This window comes from Mus musculus, chromosome 1 (assembly GCF_000001635.26).
Source record: "Mus musculus strain C57BL/6J chromosome 1, GRCm38.p6 C57BL/6J".
NCBI classification, from domain to species: domain Eukaryota; kingdom Metazoa; phylum Chordata; class Mammalia; order Rodentia; family Muridae; genus Mus; species Mus musculus.
Window position 1 is genome coordinate 33,526,175 of NC_000067.6, and position 17,799 is coordinate 33,543,973.

The 17,799-nt window shown below is 41.9% G+C and overlaps 1 protein-coding gene across 5 annotated transcripts in view; it reads right to left on the minus strand.

Annotated features, from left to right (window-relative positions):
- Nucleotides 1–17,799, minus strand: part of Prim2 (DNA primase, p58 subunit) — a 216,001-nt gene that overhangs the window by 72,367 nt on the left and 125,835 nt on the right. Inside the window, exons 1-4 of one of the 5 annotated variants that reach the window (XM_011238455.2) lie at nucleotides 16,138–16,275; nucleotides 14,025–14,867; nucleotides 12,726–12,754; nucleotides 7,122–7,189 (exon numbers count right to left, since the gene is read on the minus strand). In XM_011238455.2, the coding sequence (XP_011236757.1) occupies nucleotides 7,122–7,189; nucleotides 12,726–12,754; nucleotides 14,025–14,043 (116 nt within the window). In that variant the 5' untranslated portion in view covers nucleotides 14,044–14,867; nucleotides 16,138–16,275. Of the gene's footprint in view, nucleotides 1–7,121; nucleotides 7,190–12,725; nucleotides 12,755–13,915; nucleotides 14,868–16,137; nucleotides 16,340–17,799 lie in introns of those variants that run through there. The other 4 variants (XR_373247.4, XR_373246.4, NM_008922.2 and 1 more) reach the window with 4 other exon arrangements.

Below are 17,799 nucleotides of genomic sequence, written 5' to 3' on the forward strand. Positions count from 1 at the left end.
CCAGGAAACACACACACACACACCAAGAGAAAAAGAGAGGGAAAGAGAGGGGGTAGGTGCATGCCTAAGATAAAATATAGCATCCTGGCGCATCCTCCTAGTGACATACTTCTTCCAGCTAGCTTCTCCCATCTCCTGAGTTTCTGCCAACCCCTAACAGTACATTCAATTACTAACCCTGAAGTGGATTCCACCATTGATAGATAGTGTTTTAAGCTTTGTGATCCATCACCTCTGGGCATATGTATGTGATGAGCATAAGGTAGCTGCATGACTATTGGTTGCTGGAATCATCAGTACAGCCATCTTCCCAGAAAGTTCAACTGTGCAAAACTCCTGTGCAGTTGCCAATGTCTTACAGTAGATGCTACAGTGCATCCTTGGGTCTTTTCAGAAAGCCAGTGCCCCTATCCTCAGCCCTCTGTACTTGGAAAGAGCTTTGGATTGACCCAGCAGATGAAAATTGATTTTTTTTTAACTTATCTAGAGGCCAATCAATGTTAGAGAGAAAGTCCAGCATAGGAGTGTTAGTGCGTTTCTCCTCCAAAGCAAATTCCCTCATCACACAGAATCTCAACTCCCTCCTCATACACACACAGAGGAGCTAAGCAAAAGACAGAGCTGCCTGCTCTCCACCGAACAATGTGCAGGCATTCAACACTAGAGTTGTGAAAATCAACTTCTACTTTGTCACATTATTATGACGTAGGTGAAAGAACTGTTTCAAAATGTAGCTGCTTTATAATTACATGCAAATACCCATAGGGTTACAACAGAGTCAGCAATGGCTGCGCTGGGGAGAAGAGTTCATTTCTCCCATTCTCTTTCTCACGTGTGTGTGTGTGTGTGTGTGTGGAAGCTGGAGCTACAGGTAGATATGAGTCCTGGACATGAAACGCTCGTCTTCTTGAAGAGTAGTACACACTGGTAAGACTGCTAAGCCAGCCTTAAATTCCTAAACTAATCCATGTGCATACGCTACCTCTCCTGAGACTTGCCTTTTCTCTACTTAGTAAGATATACATAGACATGTGTGTGTTCAAAAATGTTGGTTTGTAAATAGATTGGAGTTAAGGAACCATATCTAAAAACTCTAAATCCAATGTTTAGCAAATATATCCTTAAGAAGATATGGTCATTATTGATACAGGTATGAAAAAATATAATTCTAAGCTTATAAATTTAAAATTATATATCCTAATTTATTTTGTTTATAATGACCCTGAATAACCTTAAATATAATAATCTTATGAATTTACTGCACAGAGCTTTGCAATAATCAGGGAACTACAAGCTGTGTTGCTGCATGAATGAAAGAAAATACATAGTTCACGAAACTGGGAATGAGACAGAGCTGGCGACAGCTGCCGCCTGTGATTAATCCGGCTTTCACTGCGGCCTCTGACTGGTGGGAGCCCCAGTCTACAAACCATTTGCTAACATTTACTTTCATTTCTACCACAACTGACACATGAATACCAAGGCAATGTTCTGATTTGAAAATGAGAGTTTATTCAAAGAGAAAACACTTCAGTTTATCACTGTGCCTACCAGGAGAAGCTTTCTCCAGAGGCTGCCTGTCTGATGTCTGACATGGGATTAGTGATACCACATTCTTAAGAGGCCTGAACAGAAACACGTGCATGTAAGCAAATGCACTGCAGTGGGAACAGGAATTCTATACAAGCAACTATAAGAATGTGACACTGCAATAGAGAGGAAGCAAGGTGCTTCATTAGTGTAAGCAATGCTGTAAGATCAGTAAGACTACCTTACAGATTCAGGATGCTGTACAAGTTAATCCTCTGCACAGAACTGTCCCGTGGCTGCTAGGTTGTATTAGCACTATTTAAGTTTTAATTCACTCAAGCTGAAACAGGATAATAGAATTAGGAGAAAAAGTATAACAACCATGGTTTAAAAGCTATTTATTCTTCAATAAGGGGCAAGACATTAAATAAGAATAACAAGAAAGTATCAAAAGATGGCCTAGTCAGCCATCAGTGGAAAGAGAGGCCCATTGGACTTGCAAACTTTATATGCCCCAGTACAGGGGAACGCCAGGGCCAAAAAGGAGGAGTGGGTGGGTAGGGGACTGGGGGGGGGGGGGGACTTTTGGTATAGCATTGGAAATGTAAATGAGGAAAATACCTAATAAAAAAATAAAAAAAAAAAGAATAACAAGAAAGGTGATTGGTAACATATCCCCACACGCACCATTCCTATCTTCAAGTGGACGGTGCAAGAGAGGTACACACATGATGAGGAGGCACTACAGTATATTTAAGGGATAAAATCTCTGGCAAATTACTGTATGGAAAACTGGTATCCAAGTTTTCCTCTCTAACCTCATGCTTTCATACTTTAAATTCTGAGTGAGGTAGTAAGTGGAAATAATACTTTTTATTATACACCCTTGGAGCCTGAGGGGCTGGCAGCTGGGGCAGTGGGTAAAGGTGCTTGCCACCATTGCTAACCTGGGTTTGGTCCTCAGGGCCACTGACAGGAGGAGAGAACCAGCTCTTGCAAGTTGTTTTACACATATACATAAATAAACAAATACATGTTTTCTTAAAAATTATACTACTTTATAAATAGTATTTCATGTGTACCAGGGTTAGGGAGTAAAAGATTCTCCTTTACAGTAAATGCCTAGGTTCATGGGAACATAACCAAAGATCTTTGTACGGCTCAAAAATAAACCAGTACGCTAAATAACCATGCCTAGAAAATGCAGGGGGAGAGCCACAGGGGCGACAATGAGCTTACACGGACAGCTAACGATGCCTGGTTTAAGAAAAACAGAAGGTATCCATACAAACTCTCTCTCCTAGTCTGGAATCATGGGGGGGGGGGGAGTTTCTTTGGTTGTTCTGTTTGGCTTCTCAGCAACTCAAAATCAGATAACTTTCCTAATTGAAGAATATTCCTAACAAAAATTTTTAACAAGAAGTATCTTATGAAATATTCATTCATCATCTTTTTCTAAAAGGGGTTTTGCTGTGTTAAGCCTCACGGCCTGGAACTCCAGGGTTCAAGTCACCGGTTGTCTTGATCTCCCAAGTCCCTGGGGCTACAAAGGACCATCTTCTGAGGAGAGGGGTGGGCTGTAGTGTTCATTTTAAAGAAACTAAGCTTTCATGAGGAGCACTTTCTCTAAAGTTCTACCCCCTTTTACAGACACACATCTGCCTGCTATCCCTGTGGGATCTTCTCAACAGGAGCTCACATACTATGAAGATCAGTGCCAACCCCTGTGAGTCCTTGGTTCTCTTCCTCTGTACCCTCTCCTGCCTGACTCCCTTAGCTATGCTCCCTCTAGGTCCCACAGACCTCTTCCCTCACCCATAAACGTGTGTTCCTCTACTCCTAACACAGGCTGTCTCTATCTAGCCCCAATAGGAGAAGATGTGCCTAGTCTTACTGCAACTTAATAAGCCAAGGCCAGTTGCTATCCATGGGAGCTGTGCCCTTCTCTGAGGAGAAAGGGAGGAGGGGTGGAGGGAGGGACTGAGAGAAGAGGGAAGGAAACGTCTACTGATGATCAGAAACCCCTGCACGTTTAACAGAAAAACTAGAACTTCCTTCAACCTAGAAGCCCATGACTGTACCCTTCTTGCTTCCCTGCCTTAGGGTGAAGCCTAAGAGAAGCCTGCATGTCCGGTCCCCACGGCCTCATTTCTTATTTATTCCTTGGTAGGACACAGACTTCCAGCTGTACCATTATTATAACACTGTGGCTAAGTCCGAGGGCTACATTCAGTCAGCATTGTACACCTCTTACCTAACTTCCCGGTGGTGTGTGACAATACTCCATGCTTTCCTTTGGCATCGTTGAAACAATGTCCTCTCAGTGTGTTCTGGCTAGGCCTTAGGGAAAATCTCTCCATGGTATTTCTACCAGTTTCTCTTCTGACTCATCTCCCACCCCACCCCCACTCCCACGCCCTGCTGCCCATATGGTTAAAACTCTGATATGCTGTGGATTCAAGACATTTATTTCCTCTCTCATCTCTCTTTGGTAAGTTCAGCCATTTCCCTGACTGTAGCCATCACCTAGAGAGTGACCAGCAAACACTGCCCACATTAAAACCACCCTCACATTGTACCTAGCTACTCACATCCTTTACATATTCCTTGCAATCATTTGAAACCTAAATTGTCTGAAATTACTAATTCACCAGCAACCTTAGTCTCCTCCTCTACCCTGGAGTTAAAGACTCTGCAAGTAGGATTAAGGCTTCCTCTGATTTGAGCAGCCAATTTGAGTCACTACTGAGTTAGAAAGAACAAATGTAAAGCAAGTGAGCCTTGATACCATCATTTAAGGAAGACATCACATGGGTAAGCAGGTTAATTAATAAAGCTGTGTGCCTGCTATCCTGTTCTAACCAAAAGATTAGCAAAGGTTTGTAACCCGCTAACACAGTGATCTCTTGGATGAAGCCAAACCTGTAAATTCTCTGATAACAAACTGTACCTTACCTCATCAGCACATAGTGGGCACTCAATTGACACATAGTGGGCACTCAATAACTACTGAGTACTGTTAATGTGAAAATAAACTTACTTCTACACGATACTCAGGCAAATGGTTTTCTGTGTTTAACTTTTAATAAGAGAGCTAAATTCAATGAAAAAATATGGATATGCTACATCTTCAGTCTCAGTAATATCTTATAACAAAATGGCCTACATTACCAGGTTAGCAAAAGTATTGCACTAATTCTGAGTGACGAGATTCTGTAAAATAATTCGGCAATTTCTCTCTACTGTTCCTTTGACTTTTATAGGTATCAGAATAATCTCCCAAATGAGATTTATTGAGAAATTTAATTAAAATGCTATTCAAATGCTATTCATCTTTTCTCTTTCATCATTAGAGGCACCAACATTAGGACAAATAATGATTCCAATAACACCCTCCAAGTCACACAAGTTATATAGTTCATGCAACTCAATAATTATTTTTTCCTAACAAGATTGCCATTAGACTCTCTCAAGTCACGTGATCAGCATCCTCCCTCTCTCTCCCTCTCCCTCTCCCTCTCCCTCAAGTCCCATGCATCCTAGACCTGCCTATAGCTCTCTACACAGTGGAGAATGACCTTGAAGTTGTAATCATCATGCCTCTATCTCCCAAGAGCATATGTTGCCAAACCCTGCTGATGTCATGCTAGAGAGATCGACCTCAAGGTTTCATGCTCACTATAAAAAGCACTCTACCCACTGAGCTACGTCCTTAGCCCAGTTCTTTGCCACTTTGGCCTTAAAAAAGGAAAGATCAAAGAAAAACATCATACTTGACAGCCAAGAGACAATCCAACATGCTTGAAAGGCACATCCCCTAGGGTTACTCTGTAGAACAGGAGGTGCCAAGCTATGCACACCAGCTGCCACCCTACCTACAGATGCCTCTGACACAGTAATAAAATGAGAAGCCATTTGGTTTAATAACAATAAAAAAGCAACATCCAGGCCTAGTTGCCTAGCAACCAGTCTTGAATGAACTCCATGGAGAATGAAAGCCCTAAACAAATGTACAGTTTGTTCAAGTTTCAAGGACTCAAAGAGACATCGGTAGTTAATCTAAATTCTAGGTGACAATTACCATACTGAGATGGAAGGAAGCGAATCTGTCATGATTGCACAGAATCAAGTATCCACTAGAGCTAAGAAGCAACCTCTTTTACTTACGTGTGGAACCAGCAAAATTTTAGGGCAAACTGATTTATAAAATATAAGAATTTCATTCAGAAGGAAAACAAAAGATATCAGAGACATCTGTAGGCATATGTTGCACTTCACTCTGCAGATCACATGGCACCTAGTAGGTGTGGGATATAACCCTGGCTACGGGCAGTGGGAGGACAATAACAGCATCAAATCCTGCAATAGCAGGAAACTGCCTCTGTCTGGGTCAGGCCGAAAAGAAGGAACTACATGACCACAGAACATGACACCTGACCTAAAGGACACACAACCATTCTCCAGTTATAGTTCTTACCAGCAGGAATTCCAGAGTAGGCACCAGGCTCAGGCTTTAAGCAGAATGAAGGGGGTGGAGGGCAACAGACAGAGAGCAGCTAAAGCCAAGAACATAATCACATCTGGCAGGAGTGTGAACTACATCAGAGGGAAAAGCATGAGTTAAGGAAAATGGATAACAAGCTAGTGAAGTAAGAGAGATACTTTGAAGATAAAAATCAAAAGACTTAGAAGGGTCAGAGAGTGAAGATTGAACAACATACTCAAACTTGAGGTCTGGGTTTCTTGACCTGTGAGTGCAGCTCTAGGAGGTGAAGCATATGTATATAGGATGAATGCTAGTAGACACCAGGAATACTAGCCTTAACCACACCTCACAGCCTTGCCCCACAAAATCAATTACATGGAAAAATGAAAGTCCCTGACCCCAGGGGAGCAAAGGAAAGGAAAAGAAGCAGTGGAAAAGATGAAAAACAATAATGCCTGAATATAAAATTTCTGAGTGACAAGGGAGAAAGGGAAGCTTGGGGACAGAGATGGTACGGTGGGTAAGAACACTGGCTGCTTTTGCACAGGACCAGGGGTCAGTTCCCGAAACAACAAGAAGGCTCACAAGCCAGTTCCAGTTGACCTCTTCCCACAAAGCTAGAACATGGTGCCCACACATATAGACATGCAGAATACTCATAAAATAAATAAATCTTTAAAAACTTAAAACTTAGAAACTGTAAAGAGAAACAGTATTTTTGACTATGTAAGTCTTGTAAATATAAGTAGGCTAAATAAAAATGTAGAGAGAATGACTCGGAGCAAATAAAAGAGTCACAATCATTTATACTTTAATACCTGAGATCAAATAGTCAGGAGATGGTATAAATGTATAAATAGTTCTATTTGTTTGTTTATTTATTTATTTATAGACACACACATAGATATACATATGCACTGTGTGTGTAGTATAAATCTATAAATAGTATAAATGTGTAAACAAATAGTTTACATATTCTTATTGAATTAGCCAAGGATAGCCAAGTATTCAAGTTGACTTACAGAATTCAAGCAAATAAAAAGCAATGTTTAGACACTGAGGTAGTTTAGCACTGAAAAGTGTGCCAAGGCTTTGCCTTTGTTACCTGAGGTGGTTGAGCAGAGGCTGAAGTCGTTCATCGGACTGCACAGCAGGCAGCGACCTGGCCGTTAGCTGAAATCAGAGAAAAGGGTCAGGAGAGTGGTGGGCTGGAGGGGCGGGTAACATTGAAGACAAACAGGACAGCTGAGGGGACACTAAGGAGGGGAGGCAGCCAGGGAGGCCATGCACAAATATGAGAGAACGCTTTCTGCTTTAAATCAAGGACTTAATCATTAATTCATCAGGATTGAATAACTCCATGTTTCCAGCACAGGCTGAGGCAGGAGCACAGAGAAGCAAAACAAAAGTGAAAGCCAACTACGTTGTCTTGAGGACATAAATTAAGTTACTACACTTCAAATGATGAGAAAGGAATGTAAGAAAAGAGCCCAGACATCTGAGTTTGTGGACGAGCCTCTACTCACAAGCATGTTATCTCTGTATGGAAAATCTGAGAAAGCACTAAACATTAAGATGTATAAAAAGCTTTCCAGTTATGATACTAGGAAAATGATAGCATTAAGGAGAGGAACTTCCACTTATGGCTAAGTAATCAGGAAATCGGAATACACACCGACTCCTTCATAATTTCCATAATTTTCACAACCACATTACTGAAAGAAACCAAGAACATCTCCTAAGACTCAAAACAAACTAAATGTATTTAACTCTGAAATGTGACCTCAAATGAAGCCTGGAGACCAAACTGAAAGCCAAACCCTTGCAATAAATGCCATGCATCAAACCAACAGCAGACAGACCGGCTTCTTCTGTGTGTTCACAGCCATGTGAACTGCATTTTCCTCTGAGAACTTCCACTAGGAAGTCAAGACACTCATCCACCCGATGTAGTCTGAGAATGTGAAACAGACTCAAGACAACAAAACAAGTAAATCTCTCATTAAAAGAGGTCTTATATTCTACTAAAACAAAGTCAGAGGAAAAGTAACAGACTACAAGACATCCTTTGGTATTTATTATACACTGTATCCTCACACTGCTGATCTCAGGAAAGATTTCCCAAAATCAGAAAACAACTTACCAAACTGATGTTTATATTATATCAATAAAAATAGCGATACAATGTTTAAAATATTCTACTGTGGGTCTCAGGGTTGGGGCTGTAAGTTCGTGGCAGAACAGATCCAAAAACAAACAACAACATAATTTGATCAAATAATGACTAGCAAGCATTCCAGGTTTCACCTAAGTCAACACATGCACAAATTATGAATTTAAAATATAAGACTGTGACACAATAATATGCTGTAATTTTAGCAAAAGCAGGTCTTTAGGGTCTAGGAAAAATGCCAGCCTAGTGTGTCACCACCAGAAAGATTATCAAAGTCATCAGATTTTATAGGCAAACGTTCGGCCTATCCTATAATGTAGTTCTTAATGCCAAATCCCTCTGCAAAATATCACTTTCATTGTTAGCGATTCCATGTCTCAGAACCAAAGCTATTCTCTAAGCAGATTTAATTAACCTATCTAGATGGTTTAAAAGCCAGTTCTCTGAGAACAGAACAGACAAGCTGGACTTCTCCAAGCACTTGTCAGTTTCCACAGCTTCCTAATTAAGCATCTCTTCTAGATGGAAGCAGACACCTCTCTACCACAGCGCCACAAGACAGCTGCTCACTCCAAACGGGCAAATTCCTCAAGTCCTTCATCTCTGTCCATCCTCCGGCCCTTCTCCCTGAACTATTAACACATCTCCATTTTCTACCGGGCCTGCCTTCTGTTTTGCTTCCTTCCTAATTTATCCCTGACTAAAAGATTGAAGTTTTCAAATTAAGAGTTAATTTCTTCCCTAATTAAAATCAGCAAAGAATTCTCTTAGGCTCTCAGGTTAAAGTTATTACAATGACCTTACATCCAACATCTGCAAACTTTTCATTTTGGGGCCACACTAGTGAGGTACTCAACCGAGAGTGAGTGGCTGCCCCAGACCCAGCCAGCTACACAAGACAGAGCAGCAGAGTCCCTGGTAGAGAGCTGTCACAACTCCGCTTCCCAGGACAGAGTGACTTGGTTTTGAGTTCCTCTACCACCAACTTACTCTTCAGTTTACTGTAATGGTTGACAACAATCTGGTTGTCAACCTGACACATCAGGAGGAAGAGGGAACCTCAACAGAAGAATGGCTTCCATCCAACTGACCTGGGGGAGCATTTTCTTGATGGCTACTGTGGTTTGGTAAAAGGAAACAGAAGATGAGCCAGAGGGACCCAGGCAGTACACAGTCCTCCATGGCTTCTGCTTCAGTTTCTTTCCCTGGGCTACTGTTGAGTCCCTGCCCTGACTGACTGACTGTAAGTTGCTTTTGGCCATGGTGTTCATTGTATTAACAAAATGCAGACTTGGACAAAGATCTACCAAGGATGATTTCTGAACTGGAGATCTGAGTAGAATGTGCCTGAGGACTCTCCTCTGCATCTTGTAAAACAATTCGCATTTTCAAAAGTAGTGCATGGTTTGGGGTGAAGGAGGCATGGTGGGGAACCTATCCTCAAACTGCAGAAAGCGGCAGGGCCGTACACTGACTTCAAATGGCTAAGGCTGTCACTACGAGATCATCATCACAGATGCTCTCCGAATGCCTCCCTAAGCTACTGTATTGGTTCTCTGCTCCATTCTTCCCTGAGGCTGCCACCGCCCTAGCAATAATGATTAACAGACTCATAACAGATAGCCAGCTCAGAATGTGTGGCAAGAACTTGCAACTCACTCTATTAATTGATGAACAAAAAATTGTATGTCTGCATTTGATAGGTAAGTTTTCAAATTTCTGCTTTCACAAAAAAAAAATCTAAATCAAAACTAAATGACAGTTATCAGCCTTCTGAAAAGACAATAGACTATCATACCAAAGTGTTTATTAGTAGATATATAAAGTATTTTCTCTACAAGTTAAAATGAATAGTAATCAAAGAAAGAAATTTCATTTTCAAATTTGGGGGGTGTTTACCTTTTGAGGGTTTTTGTTTCTGTTTGTTTACATATAGAAAACACAAAAACTTGTTCTTTATGAATCCCAGGTTATGGTTACTTCAGGGGAACAGGCATACAAGTTAGCATAGCCTAGGCCTGAGACAGTATTGAGAAGACAGACCTAAAAATACATCTAGCACATTTGAATTAAGCAATACAAGTTTTGCAAGCTTAACTGATTTTCCTCCCCACTGGGTTTCCTGTGACAGGGCCTTGCTATATAGCCCTGAGTGGCTTAGAACTCATCATGTAGATCAGATCAGGTGGCCTCAAACTTTCAAACTTAAGGTGATCCTCATGGCGTTATTTCTAGAGTGCTGATAGTACAGGGATGAGCTATTACAACTGAACTCGGTGATGCCTAGATAAACTGTGTTTTGAAGACTGATACGGGGCTAGAGAGATGGCTCCACATTTAAAGGCACATACTGCTCACTCCTCAAAGAACATGAATTTGGTTCCTAGCACCTACAATGGGCAGCTCACAATCACCTGTAACTCCAGGTCCAAGGAGATCTGCTGCCCTCTTCTGGCCTCCTAGAGTACTGCAAAAAAGTGGTGCATATACTCACACATCGTCTTAAAAGTAATAAAAACAATTCTTAAAAGATTGATATCATTAAATAATCTTAAATTTTGAGATATATATAATGTTTGGGTACAAATAATGAGGATGGGGTCAGGAGACAGCTCAGGAAGCCAGGTTCTTTCCATTCAAGCATGAGGACTTAAGTTTGATTCTCAAAACCTCATAAAACGGTGCCAGGCATAGTAGTGTGCATTTATAATGAGACCTCTGGGGCAGCAGTGATAGGTGGCTGGTTCCCTGGAGCTCCATGGCTAGTCCACTTAGACTATCCAACAAGCTCAGAGTTAGTAAGAGACCAGGTCTCAAAAAAACCTAGGTAGGCAACACCCAACGAGTAACACTAAAGGAACACCAGCAAAGGCACAACACCCAGGCTGGCCTCTGGCTTCCACATACCCACATGTGCACACACAAAAATAAACACATCTTGCTAACTAACAAGCCCTCTTTAAATGGCTACCACGCAGATGTGAGGTGGAAGATTGTCTCCATAGTATCTATCTCCCACACCATTAGTCCTGACTCTGAAATACCTAAGACAAGTGAGGACGAGCTATTTCTCCAGCAGTGAAAGGCACTGCAGAGGGCAAGATTACACAGCAGCAAGGAGAGAAACTAAGGAGTACAGTGCATGCAGGGATTCAAGATGAATACCCAAACTACAGCTGACACCGCTGTGGGAGAAAGATGTTAACATGAGAAATACAAAGGAAGTACAGGCCACGGAGCTCTGGAACCAAAAGTCGAGGAGGACATCCAGAACCGTAGGCAGGTGGCCAAGTGTACTAATGTCAATGGCAAAGCAAGGGCTCTATTGTCTTTTAGAGCTGGTCTGGTGGCCAAATAGTCACAGCACTTAAGAGGTTGATGCAGGAAGATGGGGAGTTTATGGCCACTGTGGCATACATGAGGGCCTGTCCTCAAAACATCAATCAATCAGCCAGATTAAAAGAGTTGAATTCAGATGTTTGAAACCAAAAACTTAAGCTAAAGAGATGACTGAACATTTAAGAGCACTGGCTGCTCTTTGCAGAGCATCTAGTTTCAGGTCCCAGCATCTACATGGTGGCTCACAACCCTGTGTAGTACCAGTTCCAGAGAATCTGATCTTCACAGCCACTACATGCATGTGGTGCACAAACATGCTGTAGGTGAAAATTCATAAACATACAAATGAATACATAAAAGTATCTTGAAGAGATCCAAGTATGATATGGACCTTCCTGCTGCTGTGGCTTCCCCAAAGGTGGATTTTGGAGCAGTACACCCTGAAGCCATCAGAGCCAGCCATGTCCAGGAAACAGTTCTGACTGATTACTAATGTATTACTCTGGATATGGAATAGGAGGTTAGGTATCTGCTGCCTAAGGCAAAATAATAAAAGAAACAGAACTATTTCCTCTAATAGACTTAAAAGTTTTGAAACACAAATTAAAAGCAATTACATTTGTTAGTTGGAATACCACAGCTCCATTTGGAGCTGAATCTAAACAAGTTAATTCCATTTTGTTTTGTTTTTAAAAAAAAAAAATCTGGGTAAGACATTTTACCTGGAACACCAAAGCTCACAACTGCTCTGAAAAGGATTTTGTTTAGAGAAAGGCCATTGACTTGTTTGAGTTTATTTTATATCCAGCTACTTCACTGAAGCTGTTTATCAGGTTTAGGAGTTCTCTGGTAGAATTTTTAGGGTCACTTATATATACTATCATATCATCTGCAAAAAGTGATATTTTGACTTCCTCTTTTCCAATTTGTATCCCCTTGATCTCCTTTTGTTGTCGAATTGCTCTGGCTAATACTTCAAGTACTATGTTGAAAAGGTAGGGAGAAAGTGGGCAGCCTTGTCTAGTCCCTGATTTTAGTGGAAAAGACCACCAACAGATTGGGAAAGGATCTTTACCTATCCTAAATCAGATAGGGGACTAATATCCAACATATATAAAGAACTCAAGAAGGTGGACTTCAGAAAATCAAATAACCCCATTAAAAAATGGGGCTCAGAACTGAACAAAGAATTCTCACCTGAGGAATACCGAATGGCAGAGAAGCACCTGAAAAAATGTTCAACATCCTTAATCATCAGGGAAATGCAAATCAAAACAACCCTGAGATTCCACCTCACACCAGTCAGAATGGCTAAGATCAAAAATTCAGGTGACAGCAGATGCTGGCGTGGATGGGGAGAAAGAGGAACACTCCTCCATTGTTGGTGGGATTGCAGGCTTGTACAACCACTCTGGAAATCAGTCTGGCGGTTCCTCAGGAAATTGGACATAGTACTACCGGAGGACCCAGCAATACCTCTCCTGGGCATATATCCAGAAGATGCCCCAACTGGTAAGAAGGACACATGCTCCACTATGTTCATAGCAGCCTTATTTATAATAGCCAGAAGCTGGAAAGAACCCAGATGCCCCTCAACAGAGGAATGGATACAGAAAATGTGGTACATCTACACAATGGAGTACTACTCAGCTATTAAAAAGAATGAATTTATGAAATTCCTAACCAAATGGATGGACCTGGAGGGCATCATCCTGAGTGAGGTAACACATTCACAAAGGAACTCACACAATATGTACTCACTGATAAGTGGATATTAGCCCAAAACCTAGGATACCCAAGATATAAGATACAATTTCCTAAACACATGAAACTCAAGAAAAATGAAGACTGAAGTGTGGACACTATGCCCCTCCTTAGAAGTGGGAACAAAACACCCTTGGAAGAAGTTACAGAGACAAAGTTTGGAGCTGAGATGAAAGGATGGACCATGTAGAGACTGCCATATCCAGGGATCCACCCCATAATCAGCATCCAAACGCTGACACCATTGCATACACGAGCAAGATTTTATCGAAAGGACCCAGATGTAGCTGTCTCTTGTGAGACTATGCCGGGGCCTAGCAAACACAGAAGTGGATGCTCACAGTCAGCTAATGGATGGATCACAGGGCTCCCAATGGAGGAGCTAGAGAAAGTACCCAAGGAGCTAAAGGGATCTGCAACCCTATAGGTGGAACAACATTATGAACTAACCAGTACCCCGGAGCTCTTGACTCTAGCTGCATATGTATCAAAAGATGGCCTAGTCGGCCATCACTGGAAAGAGAGGCCCATTGGACACGCAAACTTTATATGCCCCAGTACAGGGGAACGCCAGGGCCAAAAAGGGGGAGTGGGTGGGTAGGGGAGTGGGGGTGGGTGGGTATGGGGGACTTTTGGTATAGCATTGGAAATGTAAATGAGCTAAATACCTAATAAAAATGGAAAAAAAAAAAGAAAAAAAAAAAAGGATTTTGTTGCCACCCAGTTACTAACCTGTAGACTTGTTGCTCATGCTGAAGTCCCCCCGCTGGGTTCCAGGCACCCACAAGGAAGCTCACAACTACCTATAACTCCAGTTCCAGGGGATCTAATACTTTCTTCTAGCCTCTGAGGATGCCAAGCATGCACGTGGTACAAGTACATGCATGCAGGTACTCACACACTCACATGGACACACATGCATACATTCACACATACACATGGGCACACATGCAGGCACTCACACACACAGAGACACACACAGAGATACACATGCAGGCACACACACACACATACACACATAGAAATAAACAAAGTCATTTCTCTATAAAATTTTAAAGGGGCTCATAAGGAGCCTATAGAAAAAAAAATACTTTTTTCATGATGTTTTTTCTAGAAGATAGGCATGAAAAGGGGGACCATGATAAATGAGGAGGAAACATAGTGAAATGTAGTAAATGGATCTTAAAGGGACAGCAGATGCTTCCTAAACGAAGGTGCTTCCATCCGTTGACAACGAAGGGCACGGTGGCTCATTTTGAAACGATAAATCCCCCTCTCTGAACTCCTTGCCCAACACTGGCTAAATTAAAACACATAAAAATGACGAGAAAACATGGGTCACTTGGAAAATATTGCTCCGTTTTGTTCCCTGGTGGTTTTACCCTCTACCAGTCACCTCTGCTTTCTTATAGAACTCAAGAAATGAAAATATCCCATATCAAAGGTGCACTCCTCCCAAGGTGAACGATGCAGAGCCAGGCACTGTCTGTCACTTAGCGCCGACTCTTCAAATAAGCAAAGCAGTCTCCAGTCTCACTGAAAGTCGACAGAGGCAGCGGTGTATCTTCACAAACACTAAGAAGAATCAAATTTAGATGTTTAAATAAAGGGAATAGAAAATGTTTATCAAAATATCACCTGCTCTTCATAGCACAGATCTGGGATGGCCCTGTGCATCCTGTAATCCCTAGGATGGCCCTATGTATCCTGTAATCCCTAGGATGGCCCTATGCATCATGTAATTCCCTAGGATGGCCCTATGCATCATGTAATTCCCTAGGATGGCCCTATGCATCATGTAATTCCCTAGGATGGCCCTATGCATCATGTAATTCCCTAGGATGGCCCTGTGTATCCTGTAATCCCTAGGATGGCCCTATGTATCCTGTAATCCCCAGGATACCAACTCAAATCTGTCCTACTAAATTAAAGATGCATATACTATGCCTTTGCATATATCTTAAAGGACAAATGATTCAATATTCATTTTCTGAAAACAAAAGGCAACAGTTTTCCAAACTGATCTCACAATCACAAGAAGATGCCGGTTTAGATAGGGCAGACTGCTCAACAGAGCTATCGTTTTTTTATTACTGGGACCAAAGCAGATGTCAAAGAAAATTAACTTTTACAAGCAGCTGCTCTTTTAACTTCATTGATTTTAACAACAGAGAGTCCTGCGTCCTTCTGAACTACCTTCTCTCGTAACAGCAAAGGCTCCCACTCACATAGCCTGCACTGTGAATGTCTATGTTCTATTTCTTCTTTCTCCTGTAGCCACATGTGCTCTCCCAGCTTATAATCTCCTTAGCAGGTCAGACAGCTCCTGACCAATAATAACACCTAGTACTCAAACGCCCCCAGAATCTACCAGTTTTCATGATGCTCAGGAACACGTTATCTCACGGCATCATGAAATCGGCGTTATCAGTCTGTGGCTTTATCAGTCAGGGGCTGCGCTTGGAATTACCCTATCTGCTGGCCACCATGACTTTCAGTACAAAGGTTCCAAAACTGGCAAATGACCTTGCTGTGCAAAACAGATTCCATTTGAGTTCTAAGCACGCCAAGTCCTTTGACTTCCAAAGAATATTAAGCACTGTAGAGGTGATGTTTCCAGTTTAGAAGGCTGGCTGACTGGGAGGAGTCATGGAAACAGATATCCCAGCTCTCGGTTTGGATCATTTTATCAGGGTACAATAGGCACTTCAACATGCCACTATCATATACAGACGTAAAATATAAAACAACTGCTTGAGTAGGGCAAAAAAGGCTACAGAGATAGACAGGGCACACATGGGTCACTTAGTTTCCCTTCAGAAAAATCTTGTGGCTTTGAAAGTACCTTCACAGTTTAGGCTCAAAAGTCTTAAGGTAATGCAGGCAGTCTCAGGTGAACTGACAGACTTTCTCCTCTGTTTCGGCCTCTTTCCCTCTCCTCCTTTCTTCAGCCCTGGAGATGAAGCCCAGGGCCTGGTATTCGCTAGACAGGACCTTGGCCTCTAAGTCTCGCAATCAGTCTCCCAGTCTGTCTTCACAGCCGGCTTCTCAAGGACAGAAGAAGAATACAGCAAATGAGACTTGGAACACTGAAACTCTTCACATCAAAACTGAACTTTTTAGTGCCCTCTTAAAGAGACTTTTCTTATGGAAAAAGGGCAGAGCCACCTAAGTAACACTCAAGAGGGTTTTTACATATTTAGGACACTCCCCAACATGGTAGCATCTCAAAAGTGGTCCACCCAAAGTCCCTGAAGCTTTGATGGCCGAATCGCCAACTGTCTCAGAGGTAGCACACCAGCCAGCCCTGTCGCTCCAAATGACACTCGCCTCTCACTGTCTGCTATCACTCGCCCTATGCAGATGACATACGCACTGCTTCTGGACATCTCTGGGTAGGGACAGTGCCACCACCGTGGCTTTGCAGACTCTCCTGGATATCCTGCACATCTTGTTGTTTTAAAAAGATGGCTTTATGTTTCCCTCTCCCTGTGATAGATGCCCCTGGAGTGGAGAGGGAGCTAGAATGGATCTGGACCTCAGTCTTGTACTCACCACAACTTCTAAGAGATGAAGCGAGCATTTGTTTCAGCCCAAAATCTTTATATTCAAAGGCAGTAGAAATCATTTAAGTTTCTAAATAATGACTCGTTTAATACATCTGTGAAACAATAACTGAAGTACTAAAGCTCCTTATCATTATATTTTCAATCATTATCTGTCTTTTCAAGTATCTGTACCACACTTACCTAAATATAAATTCGATATTTTTACTTCATATTACAGGAAACACAATGCCCTTCCTGGGTTTTGTAGAACTGTTCCTTCAGCATGAATACTAAGCTGAATTGTATCAGATGGAAGTTGCTCATAGAGCCTCCTAAATAAGCACACAGATCATACTCCATGCACCAGAGATGCCAACTGTCTCTACAGACTTGTGGTAAGTGTCTAACAGGGGTTTCCACAGTGCACACGGTTCATATTCTCTAAGTAGCTTGCTCAACAATTCCTTAATCCTGCTGACTCTGTATCTTGTTCAAATAAGCAGTCTAAGATGCCACCACACTGACACTCCTCCATGCAGTGTCCTATGCTTGCGATGCTCTCTGTGTGGCCCTATACCTAGCATGTTCTTTATCAAGGAATCTGGAATTAACATCAAAGGAGCCACCATTAACTATAATTATCAAAGTAAAGAGACAGAGATATGTATGTGCAAATACATACTTTGTTTGTTTGGTTTTGCAAGAAGTCATTTCCCACTGACTTGGACTTCCATTCTCCTGGAAGTGGACGCCGGACAATGGAGAACAGAGCAGAGCTTGTAGGTAAGATTTGTATGAATGCTTTGGAAATGGCTGTTCTATAAAGCATGGCCCTTGAAGTACTGGGGAGCATGAGGGTGACTAAAATCAAACAATCAAAAAGGATACAGAGAAGCTTCCATCTCCCCTACAGCTAAAACCTCACACCACTGTTCCATACGTGTGATTCAAGGACCGTG